The sequence below is a fragment of the Acomys russatus genome, chromosome X (genome assembly GCF_903995435.1).
Source record: "Acomys russatus chromosome X, mAcoRus1.1, whole genome shotgun sequence".
Lineage (NCBI taxonomy): Eukaryota > Metazoa > Chordata > Mammalia > Rodentia > Muridae > Acomys > Acomys russatus.
This window is the reverse complement of record NC_067169.1, coordinates 56,210,828-56,233,690: the sequence shown is the minus strand read 5'-3', so window position 1 is coordinate 56,233,690 and position 22,863 is coordinate 56,210,828. Positions and strand designations below refer to the sequence as shown.

Sequence of the window (22,863 nt, the reverse complement as noted above, 5' to 3'; positions counted from 1 at the left end):
TACATAGCTCAGTAGTTTGTAGACTAGTGTTAGTTGCTAATGATTCAGGCTGACCTCTTTTCCAGCTTAATAATTCAAATTCCACATGAATATCAATTAAATAGCACATATAAACAGGAACGTAAATTCCTGTTTATAGGAACCATCAAGAAGAACTTAGTTTGTAGTTTAGGGTTAATTGCTTTAGTGACTTCCTGCAGTTTGTTTGTTTGATTCTGGGGAAGACAACTGAGACAAGCAAACTATGGCTGTGTCTAGATTGTTCCATCGATGTTCTCCTATCCCTTCAGTGACGCATTACCTTTTAGAATTAATTGATTTGCCTGTTTTTTTTTCTGTTTGTTTTCGTTGTTGTCCCATGCCTACCATTCATACGAATCTTAGAGTCAGCTTATTAATTTCTTCAATGTATGTATTGTTGAAGCTTTTGGAGTTTGATTATAAAATTTTGTGTTACATTTATAGATATTTAGGAAAAATAATAACTTTACTGGAGTCATCTTCTAATTTGTGAACACTAATCATTTTTTTTTAAAGTCTTGTTTTTAGCCAGTCGCTCATATCTCTGGACTTGATTGAAGATTTTCTGGAATTGGCTAGTAGGGAGAAAACAGAAGATAAAGATAAACCTCTTATTTATAAAGGTGAGTTATAAGCATGTCTACATTATGATAATTTTTTAAACACTTGCTTGAACACATACAAACATTTTAAGGATAAGGGAAATCAGATCACTCAGTGTCTCACCACCCTGACATGCCAAAATCCTGTCTTTTTCCACAGACATCTGGTTGTCTGCCTTTGTTTCTTTTCTTGTCTCTGTCCCCCTCCTCCTTTCCCCCTTATTTTGATGTTCAGCTAGGATAGCCCCAAACTCATGATCTTCTTGCCTCCACTTCATGCATGATAGATTACAGCACTGGTTATTATAATTGGCTTGGTTTGTTTGGTTTGTTTAAATCTTTCTTGTATATATTCGCGGTTTTCAATGTGACATTCTGGGAAACAATTAGTAACGTGACTACTACAGTGAGGTGTGTTACTGTGTCTCTTATCCTATTGTTTACCCCTTTGTTGCAAGATTTACTAAAATTCATTTAACAAAAATTTGTTAACAGTAATATTACAATCGTAGAGCAATTTAATTTAGCATGAACATTAGTTTATTAATACACAGTTCATATATTGTATATTTTACTCACTTAATGTAGAACATTCACTGGCTTTAAGATATTCAGATATGTGAAACTAGCACCACGGTCAAATTTTAAGCATTTTAATCAATTCTGTATGAAGCCCTATATCTTTAGTTATTACTTCCCTGGCCTACGCCTCAGCTTCTTTATAGCTAAGTAAGAAGAAATCTGCATGCCTTGTACAAGAGACTTAGTCTGGACTACTGTGAGAATTTATAATACGATGTTCTTTGTTACTTGCTTCTTTTGCTTTGTGAACTAATTTCAATGTTAATCTATTAATGGCAGGTGTTACTATCTTATACTTGCATTTGATAATGGAAGTGTTTTCACCCTTGGGCTGTTGTAAATGGTGATGTTGACTATTTTGAGTTTTCATGTGTGTAAAAACTAATTTTATTTTATTTTCTTTTTATTTTGTTTTGTTTTTTGAGACAGGTTTTCTCTTGTAGCCTTGGCTGACTGTCTTGGGACTCACTTTGTAGACCAGGGTAGGCTTGAACTCAGAGAAATCCATCTGCCTCTGCCTTCTTGAGTGCTGGGATTACAGGTGTGCACCACTGTGCCCAGTAAAACATTAACTTTCAAATCCTTTGAATAAATCTTCAGACTGTAAAGTAATTTCTATAAGGCAGTTTTCTGCTAAATTTATTGAAGCATCTGGAGATGTAGCTCACTGATAGAACAGTTAACTTGGATGTACAAATCCCACAAGAAGAAAAAAAACCAGCCAGTTTAGTAGCATACCACACATAACAGGAAAGCATCTCTTGGAGGCTAAGCTGTGATCTTAGGCTGTGCGCTGCTTCCCACATTTTTCTATGTAACCTTTCTGTTTCTCTGCTTTTTAGTGGTCCTACCTACTTTTTCATAGTTTTCAATGCTTTCCCTCGCTTCTCTCTTCAAAATAAAGTCCTTGGTTTCTCTGATTATTATAGTTCAGAAACAGCTTGTAAATCAGAGTCCTTGACTTTGTTTTGAGCGGTTTTTTTGTTTAGTTTGATTTGATTGTTGCTTCAGCTTCCTACCATACTTGGTTAATTTATATTTTTCTGATCACTAGTTAAACCTGGTTTTGTTCTTACATGCTTACCAGTTTACTTACACTTTTATAAATTATCTTTGGCAAGTATTGGCTTTAACTACCCATCCAGTCTTTGAAGTGCTATGACTACCACTGGACACCACAGTAAAATATGCTGTAGAGCTTGAGTAAACACATATAGCCCTAATTGTAAAATATGGAATATTCAGGAATCTAAAATTTTTAATCAGAATTTAGAACAGTGTGAATTTTAATTCAGGTTATCAGATTCAAATTAGGAATTATTATCTAGTAGTATATGTAGTATGCCAAAATTCAGAGAACTCTAGAATTTTAGAGGTTTAGGTACTGACCAGTTTGGTGAAGTTGTAGGTGAGTTGGGGTAGAGGATAGCCTTGGGAACACCTTTTGTTTGAGCAAGGTACTGGGATTACAGGCATGAGACAGTGTGGTAAATTATCCCTTGGTTAAGAAAGGACTATTTTTCTGCTCTGTGTAGTAACAGAGTACTATCATTACAGAAACAAGAAGGATCATGGGTTCAGTTGGCAGCCTTGGCTATGGAGTGAAACCCTGTCTCAATAAAATACTGAAAATAAAATAAAACCCTGAAAAGGTGGGGGAGAAGTATGTTTTGTACATGCTAGAAAGGAGGTTTTTTTTTTTAACTGAGTTTTCTCTATAGTAATAGAGCCCACCATTTTGATTTGGCTTTATATCTGTGTGTATATGTGCCTGTAAGTAAACATGTGCCTCTGAGTACATGGAGGACAGAGGTCAGCCCCAGGTATCTTCTTCAGTCACTTTCTGTCTTATTTGGCCGCTAACTGAATTCTCACTCACACTTCCAGCTAGGCTGCCTGACTAGTGAGCCCCTGGCATCAGGTGCCTACCACCATGCCCCACTTTTCTCTGCATACTGGGGATCCGAACTCAGGTCCTCCTATTTGCACAGCAGATACTGAGTCATTACCCAGTTTGTTTTTGTTCCTAATACAGAGTCTTGAATTCACTTTGTATCTGAGCCTGGCCTTGAAGCTCTGATCCTCCTGCACCTCCCAAATGGTGCTAGAATTATGTGTATACAACCTCCACCATCTGGTTTTATTTCACCTTCAGGATCCAGGGCTTCATTGCATTCTGTCAACTGAGCTGCATTTCTAGCTTGTATTTTGAATTTTGAGAGTGTCTAGTTATGGACTCCTAGACTTGCCTGGTCCTTGAAGTTCTCCATCAATCCTCTTAGTGCTGGGATTATAGGCATGCACTATTATACCTTGCTTAGCACCCCCCTCAAACTGTTCTGTTGTGTTTAGTTAGTATGTGTAAGTGTTTGGGCAGATGAGTATAGGTTAGAGAACAGCTTGCATAGCTTTCTCTTTCCACCTCATAGCTCCTGGGGATCAAATTCAAGTTGTCAAATTGTTTTGTTTTGGTTTTTGGTTTTTCGAGACAGGGTTTCTCTGTGTAGCCTTGGCTGTCCTGGACTCCTTTTGTAGACCAGGCTGTCCTCGAACTCACAATGATCCATGTGCCTCTGCCTCCTGAGTACTGGGATTAAAGGCGTGTGCCACCACGGCAGGCTTCAAGTTGTCAAGCTTTGTGGCAAGAACCCTTACCCATTCAGCCTCCTTGCTCTTAAGTGATACTCAAGGAAGAAAATCTACCAATATAATAGAGTAACACATCAACTTCTTCTTTGAGTTTTCTTATTTACATTTTCAGGTGAAGGGAAGTGGCTCCGAAATATTGACTACTACCGCTTGGATGGTTCTACTAATGCACAGTCAAGGAAGAAGTGGGCTGAAGAATTTAATGATGAAACTAATGTGAGGTATGAAGTATTTTCTGTATTTTTAATTTAGGTTTAGTAAAATTTGCTTTTTAATGTATTCTCTCATTTTTAATAATTGATATAATCAAGGCTAAATCCAGCTCAATCACAGCCTTCACCTCAAAATTTGCTCTTGGAATCCTATATACTATAGCCATATGAGTCTCAAATTTTTTCACTTACTAAATGCATTTGAGCCAGACAAGGTAGCACATGTTTTAATTCCAGCATTTAAGAGGTAGAGGCAGGTGGGTCTTTGTAAGTTCATTGCTAGCCTGGTTCAAATTACAGATCAGCCAGGGCAATATTGTGCAATTATGTCGCAAAAAATGTATTTGTGATTCATGCTTAATTCCTTTTTATTTTTCAGTTCTAGGGCATCATAAGGATATAGACAGTTTGTGTAGCCATTGCCTACTCAGGGGCATTTGGATTGTCCCCAGGTTTTGGAATTAAAATTAAAGCTATTTTAAATGTTCTAGTACACATTTTTTTGTCATCAGTGGTATTCTCCTTATTATGATACAGTCTAAGGATCATGGTTGCTGGTTTGTATGATGATTTTATACTTGTCTGTGAGATTGTCAGTTTTCCAGAGCGACTCTATGGTCTTGCATTCCTTTCAGTAATGTAGAGAGTTCTGCATTCTTCTTGGGACGTAGCATTGTCATTTTTTTAAAAACAAAAGCTAGTTTGTTTGTTTGTTCATTCATTCATGTTCTCCAAAGGTGGTGCACTGTTCTTGGAGGAACTGAAGTACCAGGTCGATGCGTGGAGTGGACAGAAACTGCTCCTATTCCATCTCTTAGCTCCAAAACTCCATGTAACATACTGTCCTTAGAGGATACATCGGATATTACACTGATAACAGACACTACACTTGATTTTAGCCAAAAGGCTGAGAAACAATCCTCATAAGATTTTTAATTTGCTCTTCTCCAGTCATAAATGATATAGAATAGATGCTAATGTGTATAGTAGTAACTTTTTTATTTAAAAGAATGTTTACATAAACTACATTTTGATCATATCTTTCCTCTCTCCTAACTCCTCTTAATCTTAAGTCCTCTTTAATTACAAATTATTGGATGCTTTAAAGTTAACAATATAATTAAATTAATATAATAATAATAATACAATTGAGGATTTCTGATTTCTTTGTTGTGGGAAGCTGTTTCATCTTATTTAAACCACTATAGATAATGTGTACTTTGTGTGTATACGTTTGTAATATTAAAGTCATGTCATAACTAAGCATTTGTTTTATATTTGCATTTTTAGAGGGCGATTGTTCATCATTTCCACCAAAGCAGGATCTCTTGGAATTAACCTGGTAGCTGCTAATAGAGTGATTATATTTGATGCTTCTTGGAATCCATCTTACGATATCCAGAGTATATTCAGAGTTTATCGTTTTGGACAAACTAAGCCTGTTTATGTATATAGGTTCTTAGCTCAGGTAGGTTTGTCTTTTACAATTTTTTTTTCATAGTAAAAAGTTGGAAGAAACGGATATTCTTGAGGTGCAGAACATTTATAGATGAACTGACAATACTTTAGATATTCACAACAGAGGTCTCTTGGAAAGAGACAGAGTTAGAAATATTCTGTAAATTTATTAAATAAAGCAGAAGCCAAGTTATCCCCAAAGAAGCCAAGCGTGGTAGCACACAGCTGTGATCCCAGCACATGGAATGGGTAGGCAGGAGGGTAGCAGTTTTAAGCATAGTTTGGGTACATAGTAAGACCTCTGTTTAAAAACAAAATCAACTCTCTTTCAGAATTTAGATGTGAGAAAATAAAAATGAAGGAGTTGTTGCATTTCCAGGTCGTTTGTGTGTGTAGAGTCAAGTTGTCTTTTTAAGTAGTAGCACATCTGCTGTAGGAGCAGGTATACCTGCACCTAACTTGGGCTTTTCTCAGTTACAACTTTGATCTTCCCGGGAGTTCCCTACATACTTGATATTCCTTAGTGTGTGTGGTATGATTATAAACTTTTTCCTGTCACTTAAATGTATAGCTTCTATATATTTTAGTTGATGAAGTGATGAATACTACATGTCAATATGCTAGCTTGTACTGAGCTAAAGAAAGCTACATTTGACCTAAAGGAAGTTTTGGTAATGGTTAGCTCATTATATATTATACTAAAATACTGCTTTCTTGCATTCTAATTTCAGTACCTATGTAAATTCTTATTTCACGTACCTTTTCTTTTTGTTTATGCTGATTTCTGCCTGCTCTTTGACTTTCACCAAGTACATCCTATCTCAAGATTCATTTTGGTCAGATAATTTAGAGTGACTCTCCATAGTCTGGTTTTCTTAATTTGATAATAAATTAAGATGATAAGTTTTCTTGAACAGATGAGCTCTGTCATGAATGGAACAACACTGCTAGGTATTCTTTATGGCAGCGTACAACCTTGAAGTTTTACCTTTTTGTATGAAATAGTAGTTAGATTTATCTGTAAGTTTCATGTTGACTAATTTTTTATTTGTATATTGTTCCACCTGTTTTACAAAGGGAACCATGGAAGATAAGATTTATGACCGTCAGGTAACAAAGCAGTCATTGTCTTTCCGAGTTGTTGATCAACAGCAGGTTGAGCGTCATTTTACCATGAATGAGCTTACTGAACTTTATACTTTTGAGCCAGACTTATTAGATGACCCTAATTCAGAGAAGAAGAAAAAAAGGGATACCCCCATGCTGCCGAAGGTATGTGTATTCAGATTATTAGGTTAACTAACAAACCAAATGCCAACAGGGCATTTGGAAAGTATACTACTACAATGAAAATGAGACTTCTCATTAAGGCTGTACTTCATAGATTTTTCAGAGATTAATCTATATTTAATAAGCTTTAATCTATATGATTATAAATTATAGGATGCCTAATTGCTTCTCCATATAGCACCATTAAAAAGATACTATTTCTGAAAAGCATGCTTTATGTCAAATAACACAACAGAGAGAAGCCTGAGCAGCAATCATTAATACTATATTTTCCTAAGCTTCCAATTGAGGACATGCATGTCTAATTAACTGTACTAGTAAGTTGGCTGATTCTTATCTAACTTTTTTCTCTGTCATAGAACAATTAAGAATCAGCAAATTGGTCTATGAAAAATTTCCCATCATTTCTAGTCATTAGGGAACTGCAAATCACAAGCATAGTGAGATACTACCTTATACCTGTTAGGGTTACTATTAAAGGAACAAAAAAATCTTAAGTATTGGTGAGGATGTGGGTAAAGGGAACCCTTATGCACTCTTGGTACAAGTGTAAATTAGTGCAGCCACAATTCAGAACAATATGCGTGTTCTTCCAAAAATTAACATAGAATTACCATCTATTCCAAGTGTCATTTCTAGATACATGTCAAAAGGAATCAAAGTTTGGATATTGAGCTATCTAAAATCTTATGTTTGTGTTTATTGACCATTAGTTGCAGTAGCTAAAACATGAATCTCAAATGTTTATCAGTAGATGAGTGGGTAAAAATCTACTATTGAATATTATCCTGCCTTGAAAAACAAGGAATCTTGCTATTTGCAACAATAAAAAGGGCAATATGCAAAGTAAAATCAACCAGACATAAGAGTGTTCCCCTTATAAGAGCTTTCTAAAATATCCTGCTTGGATAGCCTTAAAAGAGAAGTAAGTGATGGTTGCTAGGACAGGGGGATGGATGAAATAGGGGAAGTTTTCATCAAAGGACACAAAGCTTCAGTTAGGAAGATAAAATAGTTGTAGAGATGTATCTACATCATAGTATCTACTGTTAAAAGTACTGACTATAAAGTTAAACCATTGCCAGCAGGGTAGATCTTAAATGATCTTATCATCAAAGGATAGTAATAGAGTTGGATGAAGCTTTTTGAAGTAAAGGGTATGATCATGACATTGACTCTAGTGATACTTTCTTTCATGGGTATGTCCATATCTGCAAAGTCCGAGTTAGATACATTAATTATGTACAGCTACATAATAAACTACATACAAATGTATGCCAAAAGAAATGGAGTTCATAAATTGCTAAGAATTTTGACTTTGTCTGTTTAGTACTTAAAAGTTTTTAAGTATTTTCACATATTACCTCAAGTTGGTTAGTGAAAGAATTTCTTCAGTTGGTCAGAAATTCATTGAATTAGCACTGTAATTCACATTTCTTCACTCTACATGTATACTGTCTATGTACTATCACATGCTTATAAGACACAAATGATCTTTTATCCATCTGTTTAAAAATGTTTTAGCACGTTAGGTGTGTTAGTACCAACTGGAATCCCAGCCAGCACTAAGAAGGCAGAGATAAGAGGGTGGAACGTTTAAGACCAGGGCTACTTCTTGAGTTCTAGATCACCCTGACTTACACTTTCCTCCAAAAATGAATCAGTAAATAAAATAGTATCTCACTAGGAAAGAGCCCCAAAGAGGTCATGTCGTGACTTGGCCTCTTGTTTTATGGGAAGCTGGATCATAGCTCAAGCTGGATCATAGCTCGTAAGTGGTTAAACCAAGGCACACACCTTGTAATATCAGTTACCTGGGAGACTGAAGCAGGAGAGTCTTGAGTTTGAAGCCAGCTTGGGTTACATACTGTATTTAAAGACAAAGTAGAAAGTGAATAGAGGCCATTTTGTTTATTATATGATGGATTTCTCATTACAGAAAATTTGTTTAACTGGATGAACCTTATTTGCTGACTTTAGAGGTATATACTATGAGCATGTGCTAAGAAGAACAAATTTTTATATGTTTGAAAGATTTTCAACCAGTGTTATCATTGTTCAGGTCATGTTTAGGCTATCATAGCGTTGAGATCTTCCCTGTCCTATATGAAAGACATCCTGGTCTTCTGGCTCTCTTCCATAATATTTCCTCAGCCTTGGGTTCAAGGCCAACCTCTAGATGAACAGGTTATATTTATATATTCATGTATACATATAAATAATAACTAAAGGAAGAAAAGGGAAATCCAGAAATAAAACAGGAAAGTTAGAAGTGGAGCTTGGAAGTATAATAGAAAGTATATATATGTAACAAGTGTCATAATGAAATTCATTATGTTGTGTAGTTAACAAGTGGTAATGAAAATGAAAAAAATAAATGTAAAAAATCCAGTAGGAAAGTAATGTTGTCCAATTGCTACAGGCTGTCAGGAATAAAACTATATGTACTGTACTTGATAGTGGAATGCTCACTTACAGAATTAGGTATTTGTTACATTTTATTCTTTAACTCTTCTCATAAAGCAGAAAAGGAAAGGGAATATTGATGGCTGTAGTAACACAGGTATTTCAAACCTCTCAAAGTTGTGCAGTAAAGAAAAATAAGCATTTATTTCTCAAAGGGTTGTATTCTAGGCTACAGATTGCTCAGACAGTGTCCTCAGTCCAGCAATTGAAAGCTGTAGTGGGTTTTGGTTTTTTGTTTGGGGATTTTTTTTTTTGTTGTTGTTGTTGTTGTTTTTTGAGACAGGGTCTCTCTGTGTAGTCTTGGCTGTCCTGGACTCACTTTGTAGACCAGGCTGGCCTCGAACTCACAGAGATCCACCTCCCTCTGCCTCTTGAGTGCTGGGATTATGGGCTTGTACCACCATGCCTGGTTGTTTTCATTTTTAAGATGAAGAATCCAGGCCTGGTGGTACAAGCCTGCAGTTCAAACTACTCGGGAGGCTCAACTTAGCCCTTATCTCCAAATAAGAGAAAGCAAAATGAAGAGCTAGGGCTGTAATTCAGAAGAATAGCTCCTGCTTAGCATACATAAGGCCCTGGGATCAAAACACAGAAATTCAAAAGAAATACGAAAAATCAAGGCCTAGTGAGATTATGTTACTTAGCCAGATTTATGTTGTCTTGAAGCTGGCCTTCAGATCTGGTCTGCTGAGTACCAGAGCAAATGTTTTCCACTTTTTCTATGCTGGGGATTGAATTCTGTAACTTTATGCATATTAGGCAAACTGTACTATTGACCTATAAGTCTGAGACCTCTTAATATTATATTTTATTGTCATCCCTGCCCTGTAAAAATTATAAAGTTGTTACCAAATACAGGAAACATAGCAAAGGGCCCCTGGGTTTTTTTTTTAATTCAGTGATTTGAGATAGGGTTTCCCTGTATATACTTGGCTATCCAGAACTAGTTATGTAAGCCAGGCTGCCCTCAAACTCAGAGATCTACCTCCTAAGCCTCCCTAGTGCTGGGATTAAAGGCATATACCATCACTGTCTGATTTAGGATGCTTTATTTTAATAAATAAATATTAAATTAAAATTATTAATTCTATTTATTTATTATATTAAATTTATTAATTTATACATTTATAAATAAATTTAAATATATATTAAATTTATTATGATTAATAATTAAAATTAAATTTAAATCCAAAATTAAAATTCAGAATGCTTTCACAGTCAATAATTTCATGTGGAAAGACTAAGATTTATCTTATGGCTTGTGATGTTTAAATTCTTTATGTGTGTGCAAAGCTTTAAGGTTCACGAAGTTTATTTCATACATACTAATTATCTCAGGAAACTGGGGTTTAGAGAGTTTATGTGGCCGACAAGGTTTTCACAATTGTGTTTGATATTGCACAGTGATGATTCAGGGTTGGCACTATGTGCCTAAATGAGATCAGGTATAATAAATAAAACAGCAGCAAGTGAAGTGCCCATGCCTTTTCAACTAGAGCCCCTCTGCTTTCTATACTTTTTATGTATTGGGCTTCAACGTAAGCTCAGTAAATCTTTTTATCTTACCTCAAGTGAACAGAATAAATGTTATGGGTTGTGAAACAAATCTGTACAGACACATAAGAGGACTACCTAATTCGTTGGGAAAATTGAGGGACTTGCTTGAAGGAGGCTTGAAGAAATGTTAAAAATAGGAGTGGTTATGGCATTGGGGAGACCATAGGGAGAACAGGAAAAAGAAATAGTAATAAAATCACACAAGTTGGAGGAACCTGAAGAAATCATACTGCAAGGTTACAGTGGCCAAAAAGGTATGGGAGGTGAAGAAAAAAATGCTTCAAAGTGGGCAGGAAATGCAATCATAGAACTTAGATTAGGAATCATAGTATGACTGGGATCTATGAAGAATTTTGAAGTAAACATTTTTCATCTTAGAAAAATCATTTTGTATATCAGTGTGAATGGATATTAAAACATTTGTTAGGATGCTCTTAAGATGAAGTAGGTAAGAGGTCAAAAGCAAGATGGTGACAGTAGAGGGGCATACAGTAAGTACAGTTAATAAATGTTCCTTAGTTAATTTCATCTGGCCAGTATTTTGTTAGGATTTATTTTTGTATTTTCAGTGAAACATTTCCTGTCATTTGAACCTAATTTTATTCACTAAATTTTTTCATATGATATATTTTGATCCAACTCCCAGATCTCTGCCACCTCCCTACCCACCTAACTTTATGTTTTTTTCTATCTCTCTTGTTTTGGTTTTTAATTTTGTGGTTTTTATTATCCTTAATTTTTAAAAGATTTATTTATTATAGAGTGCTCTGCCTGCATGTATGCCTACGCGCCAGAAGAGGGCACCAGATCTCATTATAGATGGTTGTGAGCCACCATGTGGTTGCTGGGAATTGAACTCAGGACCTCTGGAAGAACAGACAATGTCTAACCTCTGAGCCATCTCTCCAGCTCTTGTTATCCTTAATTTTTAAGACGACCAAAAAATGATACATCTTCATTCCTTTCATCAATTAATACCATCTTAATAGTTATTAAGTTGCATGCCTTTTGTATGTTAATTTTTAATTTACCTGATCTGATTGTATGTCTTTCTGCCTCATTATGTCCTCTTTATTGCATAATTCTTGTTCTTATATTTCTGTTACTTAGTTTTACTTCTCAACCTTCTAATGAGATTTGATGTCTCAGACGTAGTGTATTAGTCACGTGACTGTGGCTTTGTCTCTCTTTTAAAATACTTTTTTAAAGGCAAGAACTACATTCTTCCTTTGCTGTTCTTCCATAGTGAGCAATGTAACACTGGGCACTTGGATCTAGCCTTTAAAACAAAATGAAACTTCCCCTGAGCAGTGGTGGAACCTCGCCTTTAATCCTAGCACTCTGGAGGCAGAGAGAGGAGGCTCTCTGAGTTTGAGACCAGCCTGGTCTACAGAGCAGGTTCCAGAACAGCCAGGGTTATGCAGAGAGACCCTGTCTCAAAAAGAAACAAAACAGATTGTAGAAGAATGTCACTGAACATGTGCTATTCCTCAATGATCTATTGTTATTGAAAAGTGGTTACAGTTGACTGAGTACTTAGTCTTGCTCTGTTAGTCTTCCAAGGTAGATTTCTGAAAGGAAGATAATTGATTAGTTTTATGGTTGATCTGGTTTTGTTTGGGTCTTTTTGTGCTCTACTGCTAAGCCACACACCAGCCCTTTGTATTGTGCCTTCAGTTCCTTCTTGAATCTGCTGTATTAGTCAACTTGGTTCACCACCATAAGATGTTAACTTATATTTTCTTAAATGTGCACGTAGGATTCTTAGTTGTTGTTGCCAATGAGATTTTCCTCTTTTTGAAATTCACTAGCTTTTTAAACCTGTGAACACTTTTTTCTTTTAGTGAGTTAATTTCAGGATCTTCTGAATCATGTCTGCTAAGTGTCTGTCTCTTTTGGTTTGTTCTTGTTTTTGTTGTATAGCTTAAATTCACCTTGAATTCACTATGTAGCTTAGGCTGTCCTTGAACATTTTAGCATTCCTCCTACTACTTCAGTGTCCTCAAGGCTGGGGTTACAGGTATGAGTCATCATACACAGCTATCTAGGTGGAGGTTGTTTTTTATTTTGTTGTTGTTGTTGTTTGTTTGTTTTTCATGGATAAAACATCATGACTAAAACAGTTTGGCAGTGGAAGGGTTATGGGTTACAGTAGTCCATAATCAAGGGAAGTCAAGTCAAGAACTAAAGGCAGAAACTAAGATGCAGAAACTGAAACCGAGACTATGAGTGCTGCTTACTGGCTTGCTCCCTCTGGTCTGCTCAGTTTGCTTTCTTATGCATCCCTGGATCACTTGTCCCTGTGGGCTGGTCCATCCCACATCAATATCTAAATTTTCTCTGGGAAAATCCTTTTTTGGCAATAACTTATAGATTACATAGATTTTAGTGATAAGATCTTGTCCAGGGCCACGTTCCATAGTACATTTAAGTAGGTGTTTGGTTCCTCTTAAGTACAGTGTACACAGTCTAAGTTCCGTACCCTTTATTAAGAAAACAAAAGCCAGTAGAACTGGCATGGAAGCGTCTCTGCACTTCTCTTTTCCAGCACTGTACCACTTATGTCTCTTTAAATGTGGACTGCATGTAGGTGATTATAGGGAGCACAAAATGGGGATTTAAGCTAAAGTACCCTAAGTGAGGCTTTAGCTTGGCTTTCTCCACCCTGATTTTGTGAACAATTTTCTCTCCTAGTCTTTAGTCCTTTATTCAAGCTCTAATACCTCAAAGCATAGTTTACTGAACAGAGATATTAGTGTACAGTTTTATTAGCCAGCACATGATAATATAAGGTTTTTCCTTTGTCATTTTTAACACAAGAGTACAGTACCATTAAAATAATTTGATGTAAAGCATGGAATAGCTAATCAGCCTACTTCGGCAACTTTGTCTGAGGTTGTATACATTAACTTTTGAGACATAAGAACCACATGGTGGCATATGAGCCCAATTTTTGCTGGCATCCACTTCTAAGAAGCCTAGTTTATGATTGAAATATGAAGCTTAATGCCATTGTCTTTATTTTTTCTGCCTGTTTTATTACAAGTTTAGTCATTTTTTGTTAAATAGAAGAATTCAGTATTATTTACATGTGTTTTCTATACAAAAATACTTACAATTTATCTGAAAAAAAAATAGAATGCCAGACCATGCATTGGTTATGCACACCTTTAATCCCAGCACTTGGGAGGCAGAGGCAGGCAGATCACTGTGAGTTCAAGGCCAGCCTGGTCTACAGAGTGAGTTCCAGGACAGCCAGGGCTGTTACACAGAGAAACTCTGTCTCAAAAAAAAAAAAAAAAAAAAAAAAAAAAAAATCAAAACGACAAAAAGAATACCAGGAAAGACAACAAGCTTAAGAGAAGTTATTTTGCTTCTAGCATACCTTTGTAGCTTATTAAAGTCTCTTATTTGATATTTATTGGGTAGTTGATGCCAGGTAGAAGGAACAACTGGTTTGGATCTTCTCCTTATTCTAGGTCATCTGCTCAACATCCTTTTGGAGGTTATCTTGTTGGTTTTTTTCCTTTAATAATTAAAATGTATTTAGTGATAGGGAAACACCACAGTATGGGCATCTGGACAACCTGGAGGAGCCGACTGAATGGCAGGTACCTTTGTTGACTGAGCCGTCTCACTAGCCCCTTTGTTCATTTTGAGACAGTCTTACTCTGTAGTTGAAAACTGACATGGAAGTCACTATATAGCTACACTAGGCTGGCATAAATTTATGGCATAGCTCCTGTGTTAGACTCTATGGTGCTAAGATGGCAGAAATGAAGTCTCAGACCTGGCTCTTGGTAGATAACCCTAAGTAAGCCACATACGCTCTGTGAACCTTAAAATTCTTAAGAAAATATCGGTTGTATGGTAGAGCATCTTTCGGGTATATACCCAGAAGTGGTATAGCTTTCTGAGAAAGTGAGAGGGGAATAGGGAAGGAGGGTGGGAATGGGAAGATAAAAGCAAAAGCGAGGGGATAACAATCTGGATATAATGTGAATAAATTATAATAAATAAAATAACAAAAAAAACTTTAAGAAAGAAAACAGTACCTACACCTTATAGAGACAATGGGGGCAGGGATGACAGCTCATTTTCTTCCCCTTTTCTTGGATAATACATGAGAAAAATGATATTTTAGCTACCTGATGCATCTCTAGTGTTTGGGTTTTGGTATTTAGACTAATTTAATAAGGAATCTCACTTTTCAATCAGCTTTGTAGTAATTCTTTAAAATAGAAGAGTATTTCTGGTATCTTCTACAAACTACACAAAATATACTTGATATTAGTGCCTTCTAATGCTGCTTTGTGTCTTTTCTTTTTCTCTTTGTTTCCCTCCCTCCCTCTCTCCCTCCCTCCCCTTTTTTCCTTTTCTCTTCATAACAAGAAAAACTAGTAAGAAGCCAAGGCCACCAAGTCTTTCTTTAAGTTACAGAGACCATGGTGCCAGTGATACCCCTAGATAGCATGCATATTCCCAAACTCTGGCACACTAAGCTGCCTTAGAAATTATTGCCCGTGAAAATTACATCATATATAATGTATCCTTGCTATCCAGGCTGTTTTGCAAGATTGCAGAAAGATCGAGTAGGCCTTCATAAATTGTTTCCTTATGCAGAGTTTGATACACTACAAATATTTACTGCTTGCTCAACCTAGTGATGCATGCTTATGGTCCTAGCTTGAGAAGCCAAAGTAGCACGGGCACACGTCCAAGGTCCATGCGGGTACATTTCAGTAGTGTGATTCATAATACGGATTTAATGACAGACTTAAAAAAGATATGAACATGGGATGTTCCATGTGACGTTCTTATAGTAGTGCTGCCATACAGGTGTACATTTTGTTTAGCTCAGAAAGTTCTACAGTGGGCTGACTTGGTGGGGTCACATCTCAAATTTCTAACACTATACTATTTTGATATGCTAAAATACAGCCTACAGAGTGAATATACTGACCCACTCTTAGAGATCAAGCTCTCCTAATATTAATTCCCTTTGTAAAATTTTTGTCTTTTTTGAGACAAGATCTTACTATATAGCCCTGGCTGGTCTTGAACTTGCTATGTAGACCCAGCTGGCCTTTAAGCCCAAAGAGATCTGCCTATCCCTGCCTTTCAAGTACTCTAGGATTAGAGATACGCATGATGGCTCCTGGCTCATGAAAAATTTCAAACCAGAAAAATATAATATCCACAAAGCAATCGTATAGATTTGTTAATTGTTAGTATTTTGCTATATTGACTTTAACTATTTCAGTGAGAAATTTTGCATCACAAGCATTATGGTGTTTGATTTTGATTTGTAAAAATTTAATCATGGAGGTCTGTTGAGATGACTCCGTTTCTACAGTGCCTGCACAACTAGTATAAGGATCTGAGTTCAGATCCCCAGCACTCATGTAAAAGCTAGTCATGGTGGCACATATCCTTAACCCAGGGCCGGGAAATGCGTGGAGGTAGGGGGAACGCTGGAGATCTTTGACTAGCCAGTCCAGCCAGGTCACTGAACTCCATTTCAGTGAGAGATCTTGTCTCTAGAAATATGCTGGGAAGGAGTCAGGAAGACATTTGTCATCAGCTTCTGGCCATATATGACTTAAGCATGCATCTCTAAAGTGTTAAGACATTTCTTATATAGCAGCCATACTATAACATGAATAAGTTCTTAATTCTGTAACATCCAATAGCCAACGATTTATATATAACCAGCTGTCTCTAAGTGTCTTAACTATTTTGTTAATATCAGGGTCTATTCAGGTTGCACATACATACTACATTTGGTAATTGGGACTTTTGCTATACCTTTCCTTAAAATCTCTTTATTATATACAGTCTTCTCTGTCCATTCTGTGTTTGTTTATTTACTGGTGGTGTGGGGGGGGGGGGACAAGTTCACACACAGACACAGAAAGACAGTGTCTCTCTCTCTCTCTCTCTCTCTCTCTCTCTCTCTCTCTCTCTCTCTCTCTCTCTCACACACACACACACACACACACACACACACACACACACACTTTGCACAAACTAGATCATGGGCATTAGGTGTAAAAGCTTTAGTATATTTGTGGCAGATGCTCTGAGCAAGAGTATTTGAGGGGATGCTTGGGCTGTTACTGGTAGACTTGCCCAACATGTACAAGGCCCTGTGTTCCATCCCCAGTGCTGAAACATAAAAAAAGTTAATAAAAGGAGAAAGTTTGTGGGTTGTATTTAGAGATAGCATTCCCCCGCCCAAAACAGAACAAGACATATGTTTACGATTTTCTTGGAAATGGTGTTAACGAAAAACTGATAAATAGCACCTGTGAAGTTTTCCTAGTAGGTTACCAAGAGAAGGAAATACTTTGGCAAAGAGAACAGTTCAGTTCTTTCCTATATTATTGAAGGATAAGCTACAGTTCTGTCTGAGAACTGGCCATTGCGTAAGTAAATGCATAAATAAACTGGTTCCTGTGTCAAGCTTCATATGTGGCATTGTCAACAGTAATGCTATAGGTACTTACTAGGTCCACTTTATTTTTTTTTAATTTTTTTATTAATTTATTCTTGTTACATCTCAATGGTTATTCCATCCCTTGTATCCTTCCATTCTTCCCTCCCTCCCACTTTCCCCTTTACTCCCCTCCCCTATGACTGTTCCTGAGGGGGATTACCTCCCCCTGTATATGCTCATAGGGTATCAAGTCTCTTCTTGGTAGCCTGCTATCCTTCCTCTGAGTGCCACCAGGTCTCCCCCTCCAGGGGACATGGTCAAATGTGAGGCACCAGAGTACATGAGAAAGTCAAAAAATATGGAATGCTTCACGAATTTGCGTGTCATCCTTGTACAGGGGCCATGCTAATCTTCTCTGTATCATTCCAATTTCAGTATATGTGCTGCCGAAGCGAGCACTAGGTCCATTTTATATACCCTGAAACTGAGGCTTAAGGAAGGTAACAGGCTTGAACTTAGAGCTAGTAAGTGGTAGAAACTAGACTAGAAATGCACTTATTACCATATGCACTGCACTGTCCAGTACAAGCGCTGCAAGCTACTTGTAGTTATTTATACTAAAATTTAAAACCTGTTTTTCAGAGCTACTACTCTGGTTTGCATGTGAAATTCAGATAGCTAACACAGGTTTTCTTTTATAAAATATAAATAAATAAATAAAAGATTACACGATTTTATGTTGGTATTTATATTTTGAGCCTTTTAGTTGTGGAGTCTTATTAGAGAGAAAAGCCTATGAAGCGGTTTTCCTTTTGCATTCTTGGGAGTTGACGACACAACTAACACATTGTCAGCTCCTTAGGGTCAACCCTGCATTGCTACAGGGCTTCGAATAGCACAGTTTCTGTGTGCTAATAGAGTGATTTCTATTGGCTGGTTTAGCTAATTCAAATCTGGTCTTTCAGCATGGTGGAGGGAGAACAGTGGCAGAAGCTGCCGCTTTTAGGGGAATTTCTAGATTCAGCTCCTAGATTGCATGGCTAAGCTTTTGTATTATGCTTAGTATTTTGAACCTGTAAAAGAACAGAAGTTGCAGAAGAGATGTATTTGCTCAACATAGCTAATTAGGCTTAGAGGATAAGAATGTTTGCCAGAACACAGCAGCTGGTCATGGAAACTACAGATTGTGTAGGATGATGATTTCCATTTTAGGCCCTGCTTGGAAAACTGTAATCTGCTCTTCATCTCACAGTGGCAAGAATGTAACACATGTAATCATTGTAATTCCATGATTAAAGAAAAAAATGATGTGAAAGAAAAAAACCTATCCCTTTTCTGTTTTGTTTTGTTTTTGGATTTTCAAAACAAGGTCTCTCTGTGTAGCCCTGGCTGTCCTGGACTCACTTTGTAGACCAGGCTGGCCTTGAACTCACAGAGATCCGCCTGCCTCTGCCTCCCAAGTGCTGGAACTAAAGGCGTGCACCACCACGCCCAGTGAAATAAACCTATTCTTATCAAAAGTTTTGCCTTCTGCTAATGTCAGCTTGACAGACATGCCTTTTCTTTCACTGAAAGCAACAAGTTCTATGGTTGTCACTAATTCACATCAATAGTCTGGGAATCTGGGCCTGTTTCTAATGCCCACAAAGGTTGTATGCTCCAAACACAGAAGCCTAATACGATGTTCAGTCAGTAAGCTCTCTGCTCACTTACTGCACACACTACAGCTTTTCTCTCATTGTAGTCTGAGGGAAGAAAGCGGCTTCAAATGTGAAAGTAAAAGCTTTTGGATCAGGATTATTAAATTCCTCCCTAAAATGCTAGACATCTTCAAGTAATAAAAAGAACTTTTTTCATAGCCTTTTGAGTAGGTCATATGGCAGTTAAGTATTCTAGTGACCTTTTATTTCCAGATATTATAAAACTCAAATTCAAAGTGATAGTAAGCAAAATATTTTTGAAATATGGCAAACCTCCTACCCTACCCCGAGGCAAAGCCTTGATTATTTTTTAACAATTTTATTTTCAAGGTTGGACTTCAGAACTAATTAGATGGGAACTTTTGTCAACTTGCCAAATACTCTAAACTTCTAAATAAATTAATTTAAACTTTTAATTTATCATTAATTTTGTTTTATTAATTGAACTAGTTGTTTTTAAAGCTTAAACTAATTTAAGTGGTTAGCTGAAATACAGACCATGCGTTTTTTCAGTTTGTAGGCATTTTTAAAAAACTTATCTAAGCAAAAATAAAGTTTAAACAAAGAAAAGTAAAGGTACACATTTGGATGTAATTTAAAGCTCATTTTGATGACTGTTGGCTTAGTGATTATAGATTCTGTTCCAGTATTGTTTTCAATAATAGTGTTACTATAGCAACAAATATGAATGCTGCTTTAAAGGGGAAAACAAAAACCTTTCCACTGATTGTATCTTATACGGGATGAAAACTTGAACTTTCATAGTTTATTCTGGATTTGCAAGACTGTTTTTCCTGAAGAAGTAGCCTGAGGATCTTGTTACAAATACTTTTTGACCTTCTTAATCTCATTATTCATTTCTTGTATTGATTGAATGCTACAATTAATTTAAAAGCCAAAGATGTGGGAACAGTGTCTGCTTTCCTGCTTCTGAACTATATTATTTTCTGTTTTTTAAGACAGTGGCTTAATTTGTGTGTGCTGTATTTTTATTTTTAAAAAAGAGAGAAGGTATGTGGGGGTTAAATGCATGGATGTGCGTGAGTGAGTGCTCATCTGACTAGAGGTTGACACTTTCCATCTTGATTCTTTGAGATAGGGCCTCTCAGCTGCACCTGGGGCTAACAGATTTGACTAAGCTAGCTGGCCAGTGAGCACTAGAGTTACCCCTTTCTCTCCTTCCTAGACACTTAAGGCCATGCCTAGCCTCCCCCCCCCCCCCCCATTTCTTTTCTGTAGGCTTTCTCCCCCTTTTTGCTTGTTAGTTATTCTTTTCTCATATATTACATCCCAAATACAGCCCCCCCACCCCCACCCCCAGCCTCTCTCCCACCTCTCCTTTCCCCCTGGGACATCAGCCAGATACCAAGCTTTTTATGTATATGCTGGAGATATAAACTCAGGCTCTTATGCTTGCAAAGCAAGCGCTTTAGCAATGGAGCCATCCCCCCAGGGCCTTAATGTAGCCCACACATTTGGGTAAGGACTTGTGTATTATCAGCATAACTAATAATATGAGGGAATTAGAAAGTATATCCACTAATTCATGTCATTTTAGGTGTTATAATAACACAAAACAGTTTTAATGTCTTTCTTATGTAAAGGAATAGTGACCTTTCCTAATGCTCCTCATGTTGTGCTGACCCCCAACCATAAATTTATTTTCGTTGCTACTTTATAACTGTAATTTTTCTACTATGAATCACAACATAAATAATTTTGGAGACAGAGTTTTGCCAAAGGGTTGCAACTCACAGGTTATGATATACACTGATATAATGTAAGCTCTATGCACCCATCAAAAAAACGATGGTTTGTATTTGGTATAAAATGATGCCCATGCAAAGATAGCAAAGGAGAAATGTAGGTTTCAACTAACAATAGTGCATTTCCATTTTTATGCAAAGCTGCATGTATAAATATATAGAAGAGTACATACCATGTTGTTGGTTGCTGTCCCCAGGTTATATAGTTTGATATCAGTATTACTTTCATTAGAAACAATAGAAAGAATTTCTGGTTTGTTTTTGAGTTTTGCCTTGATGGAATGAGGAAGGTACTATGTTAGTAAGGCTCCAAATTTATTAATGATAGAAATCAAAGTAATGTGAAGTTTCCTGTGACTTACTGGTATTTCAGTTGGCTATGAATCAAAGGGAACAGCATTACCTGGCTTCAATTATGTGATCATGTTTCATTTTAATAGACTAAATCTTGAATCTGGAATGAAAATGATACAGTAGTGCATGTCAGGTTTGGTATGAACATGAACTACTCATTCACAAGTTTGGGATTTTTGCTTTGGCTTTTATAATTTCTTTCATTAAATTAACTTATACTGAGGCTGGAGGGGTAGCTGCTCTTCTAAGGGACCTGGGTTCGATTCCAGGCACACAGGCACATAGTGGCTTACAACCATCTATAATTCCAGTTCTTCTGGCCTTTGTAGGCACTAGGTACACACATGGTGCACACAAATGCACATAGTCCAAACGCCTGTATACAGAAAGTAACAATAAATAAATCTTTTTTAAAATTGTCATAATACTTGTTAAGGAAAAGAAAGCTCAAAAGTTACAAGTGTTAAAAGTAAAGAAAAACAGTCATAGTAAATATTTAATACATTTTATTATCACTCTTAAAAAAAAAATGAAAGACTTTGGCGGCCCAGAATCCCTCAAGGGATTATGTTTTTTATCTAAAAAGTAGATCTAGGAAATGGAGGAGCTATGCCTCATGAAAACAAGCATTCTCTGCAGTGTGATATAATAATAATAACCACTGGATAAGAGTTAGGAAATTCAGTTGCTTGTCCCTGCTAGTAGCTTGTGCAATTGGAAAAGACACTTTCCTGGTCTCCAATTTCTCCTAATTTCAAGTCAGCAAATTTGGGTTTTGAAATTATAGGCTGCTAAGGACTAACCTATTAACACTTGCTGCTGTCTGAGGGTTTTTACTGTGTGTGTATACATGTATTTCTGGACAGGTTTGTCCTTCACAGTAAACAATAATATCTGAGTTGGGTTGTGATAGAGAAATTAATATTATACTCAATTGACATGGTGTTTAATTTTTTAAAATCGGCTGTTTCCATTTCTTCTGCTAGTCTTGTAGCATCTTGTTATACCTGAGAGCAAGTAGTATTTCATCCACACTTACCTTCTGTTGAGAGCCAGAGCTGTGGAGTTGTCTTGGTCCCTGGAGCTTTGTGAGAGAAATGAACTGGTAGTAATTTTGGTTACAATTATCACGTAACTGTGAGGCAGAAGTAAACTAGGTCCTATTTTAACCTTTGAGTAGTATGATTTATATGGTGTCTAAGAGAACAACCATGCTAGTTCTAGTTGACATGTTCACCTGTGAACCTATTAGAAGCTGGGTGTGCTGTTGAGACCTGTCATCTCAGAACCCCAGAGGCTGAGGCAGGAGGATGGTGTGTTTCAGGGCAGCTCATAGTACATTGCAAAACTCTTGTCAAAAAAAGAATCTTGAGTATCGTATCGTGGTTCATGTTGATCCCAGCGAGCACGTGGGAACTCAAAGCCAGTCTGGGCTATATGAGACGCTTTCATGAAAACAAACCAAAATACATAAATTTAAAAAAAAAGTGTTACCTGCTTTCTTTTAGTCTTTCACATTTTCTTTTATTAAATTATATCTTTTCAGTTGTGCTTGGGGTGGTCATGGGAGTTCCATTATCTTTGTAGATGAGTTCATAAAGACAGGTACATCTCTTTGCCTGCTAGTCCTGGAGATTGAGCAAGTGATGATAAACTTGTTTAGTGGGATACAGAAACTAAGATTTGGGTGGAAGATTTTTACACTAGACAGTAACTTTCATAGCATCTCTCTGTTCTACCAGAAAATTTCTTGAAATCCTCTCCTTG

General features: G+C 36.7%; 1 protein-coding gene and 2 non-coding genes across 7 annotated transcripts in view; 1 reads left to right on the top strand and 2 right to left on the bottom strand.

Moving 5' to 3' along the window:
• Positions 1 to 22,863, top strand: part of Atrx (ATRX chromatin remodeler) — a 142,247-nt gene that overhangs the window by 113,276 nt on the left and 6,108 nt on the right. For 4 of the 5 annotated variants that reach the window (XM_051141285.1, XM_051141282.1, XM_051141281.1 and 1 more), the window contains 4 exons: positions 538 to 644; positions 3,967 to 4,075; positions 5,357 to 5,534; positions 6,602 to 6,796. In XM_051141285.1, the coding sequence (XP_050997242.1) occupies positions 538 to 644; positions 3,967 to 4,075; positions 5,357 to 5,534; positions 6,602 to 6,796 (589 nt within the window). The remainder of the gene's footprint in view (positions 1 to 537; positions 645 to 3,966; positions 4,076 to 5,356; positions 5,535 to 6,601; positions 6,797 to 22,863) is intronic. The other variant, XM_051141284.1, reaches the window with a different exon arrangement.
• LOC127186090 (U2 spliceosomal RNA) lies at positions 4,802 to 4,985 on the bottom strand. Its single transcript, XR_007830328.1, has one exon. It is a non-coding gene; the product is annotated as a U2 spliceosomal RNA (small nuclear RNA).
• Positions 17,629 to 17,735, bottom strand: LOC127186128 (U6 spliceosomal RNA). Its single transcript, XR_007830357.1, has one exon. It is a non-coding gene; the product is annotated as a U6 spliceosomal RNA (small nuclear RNA).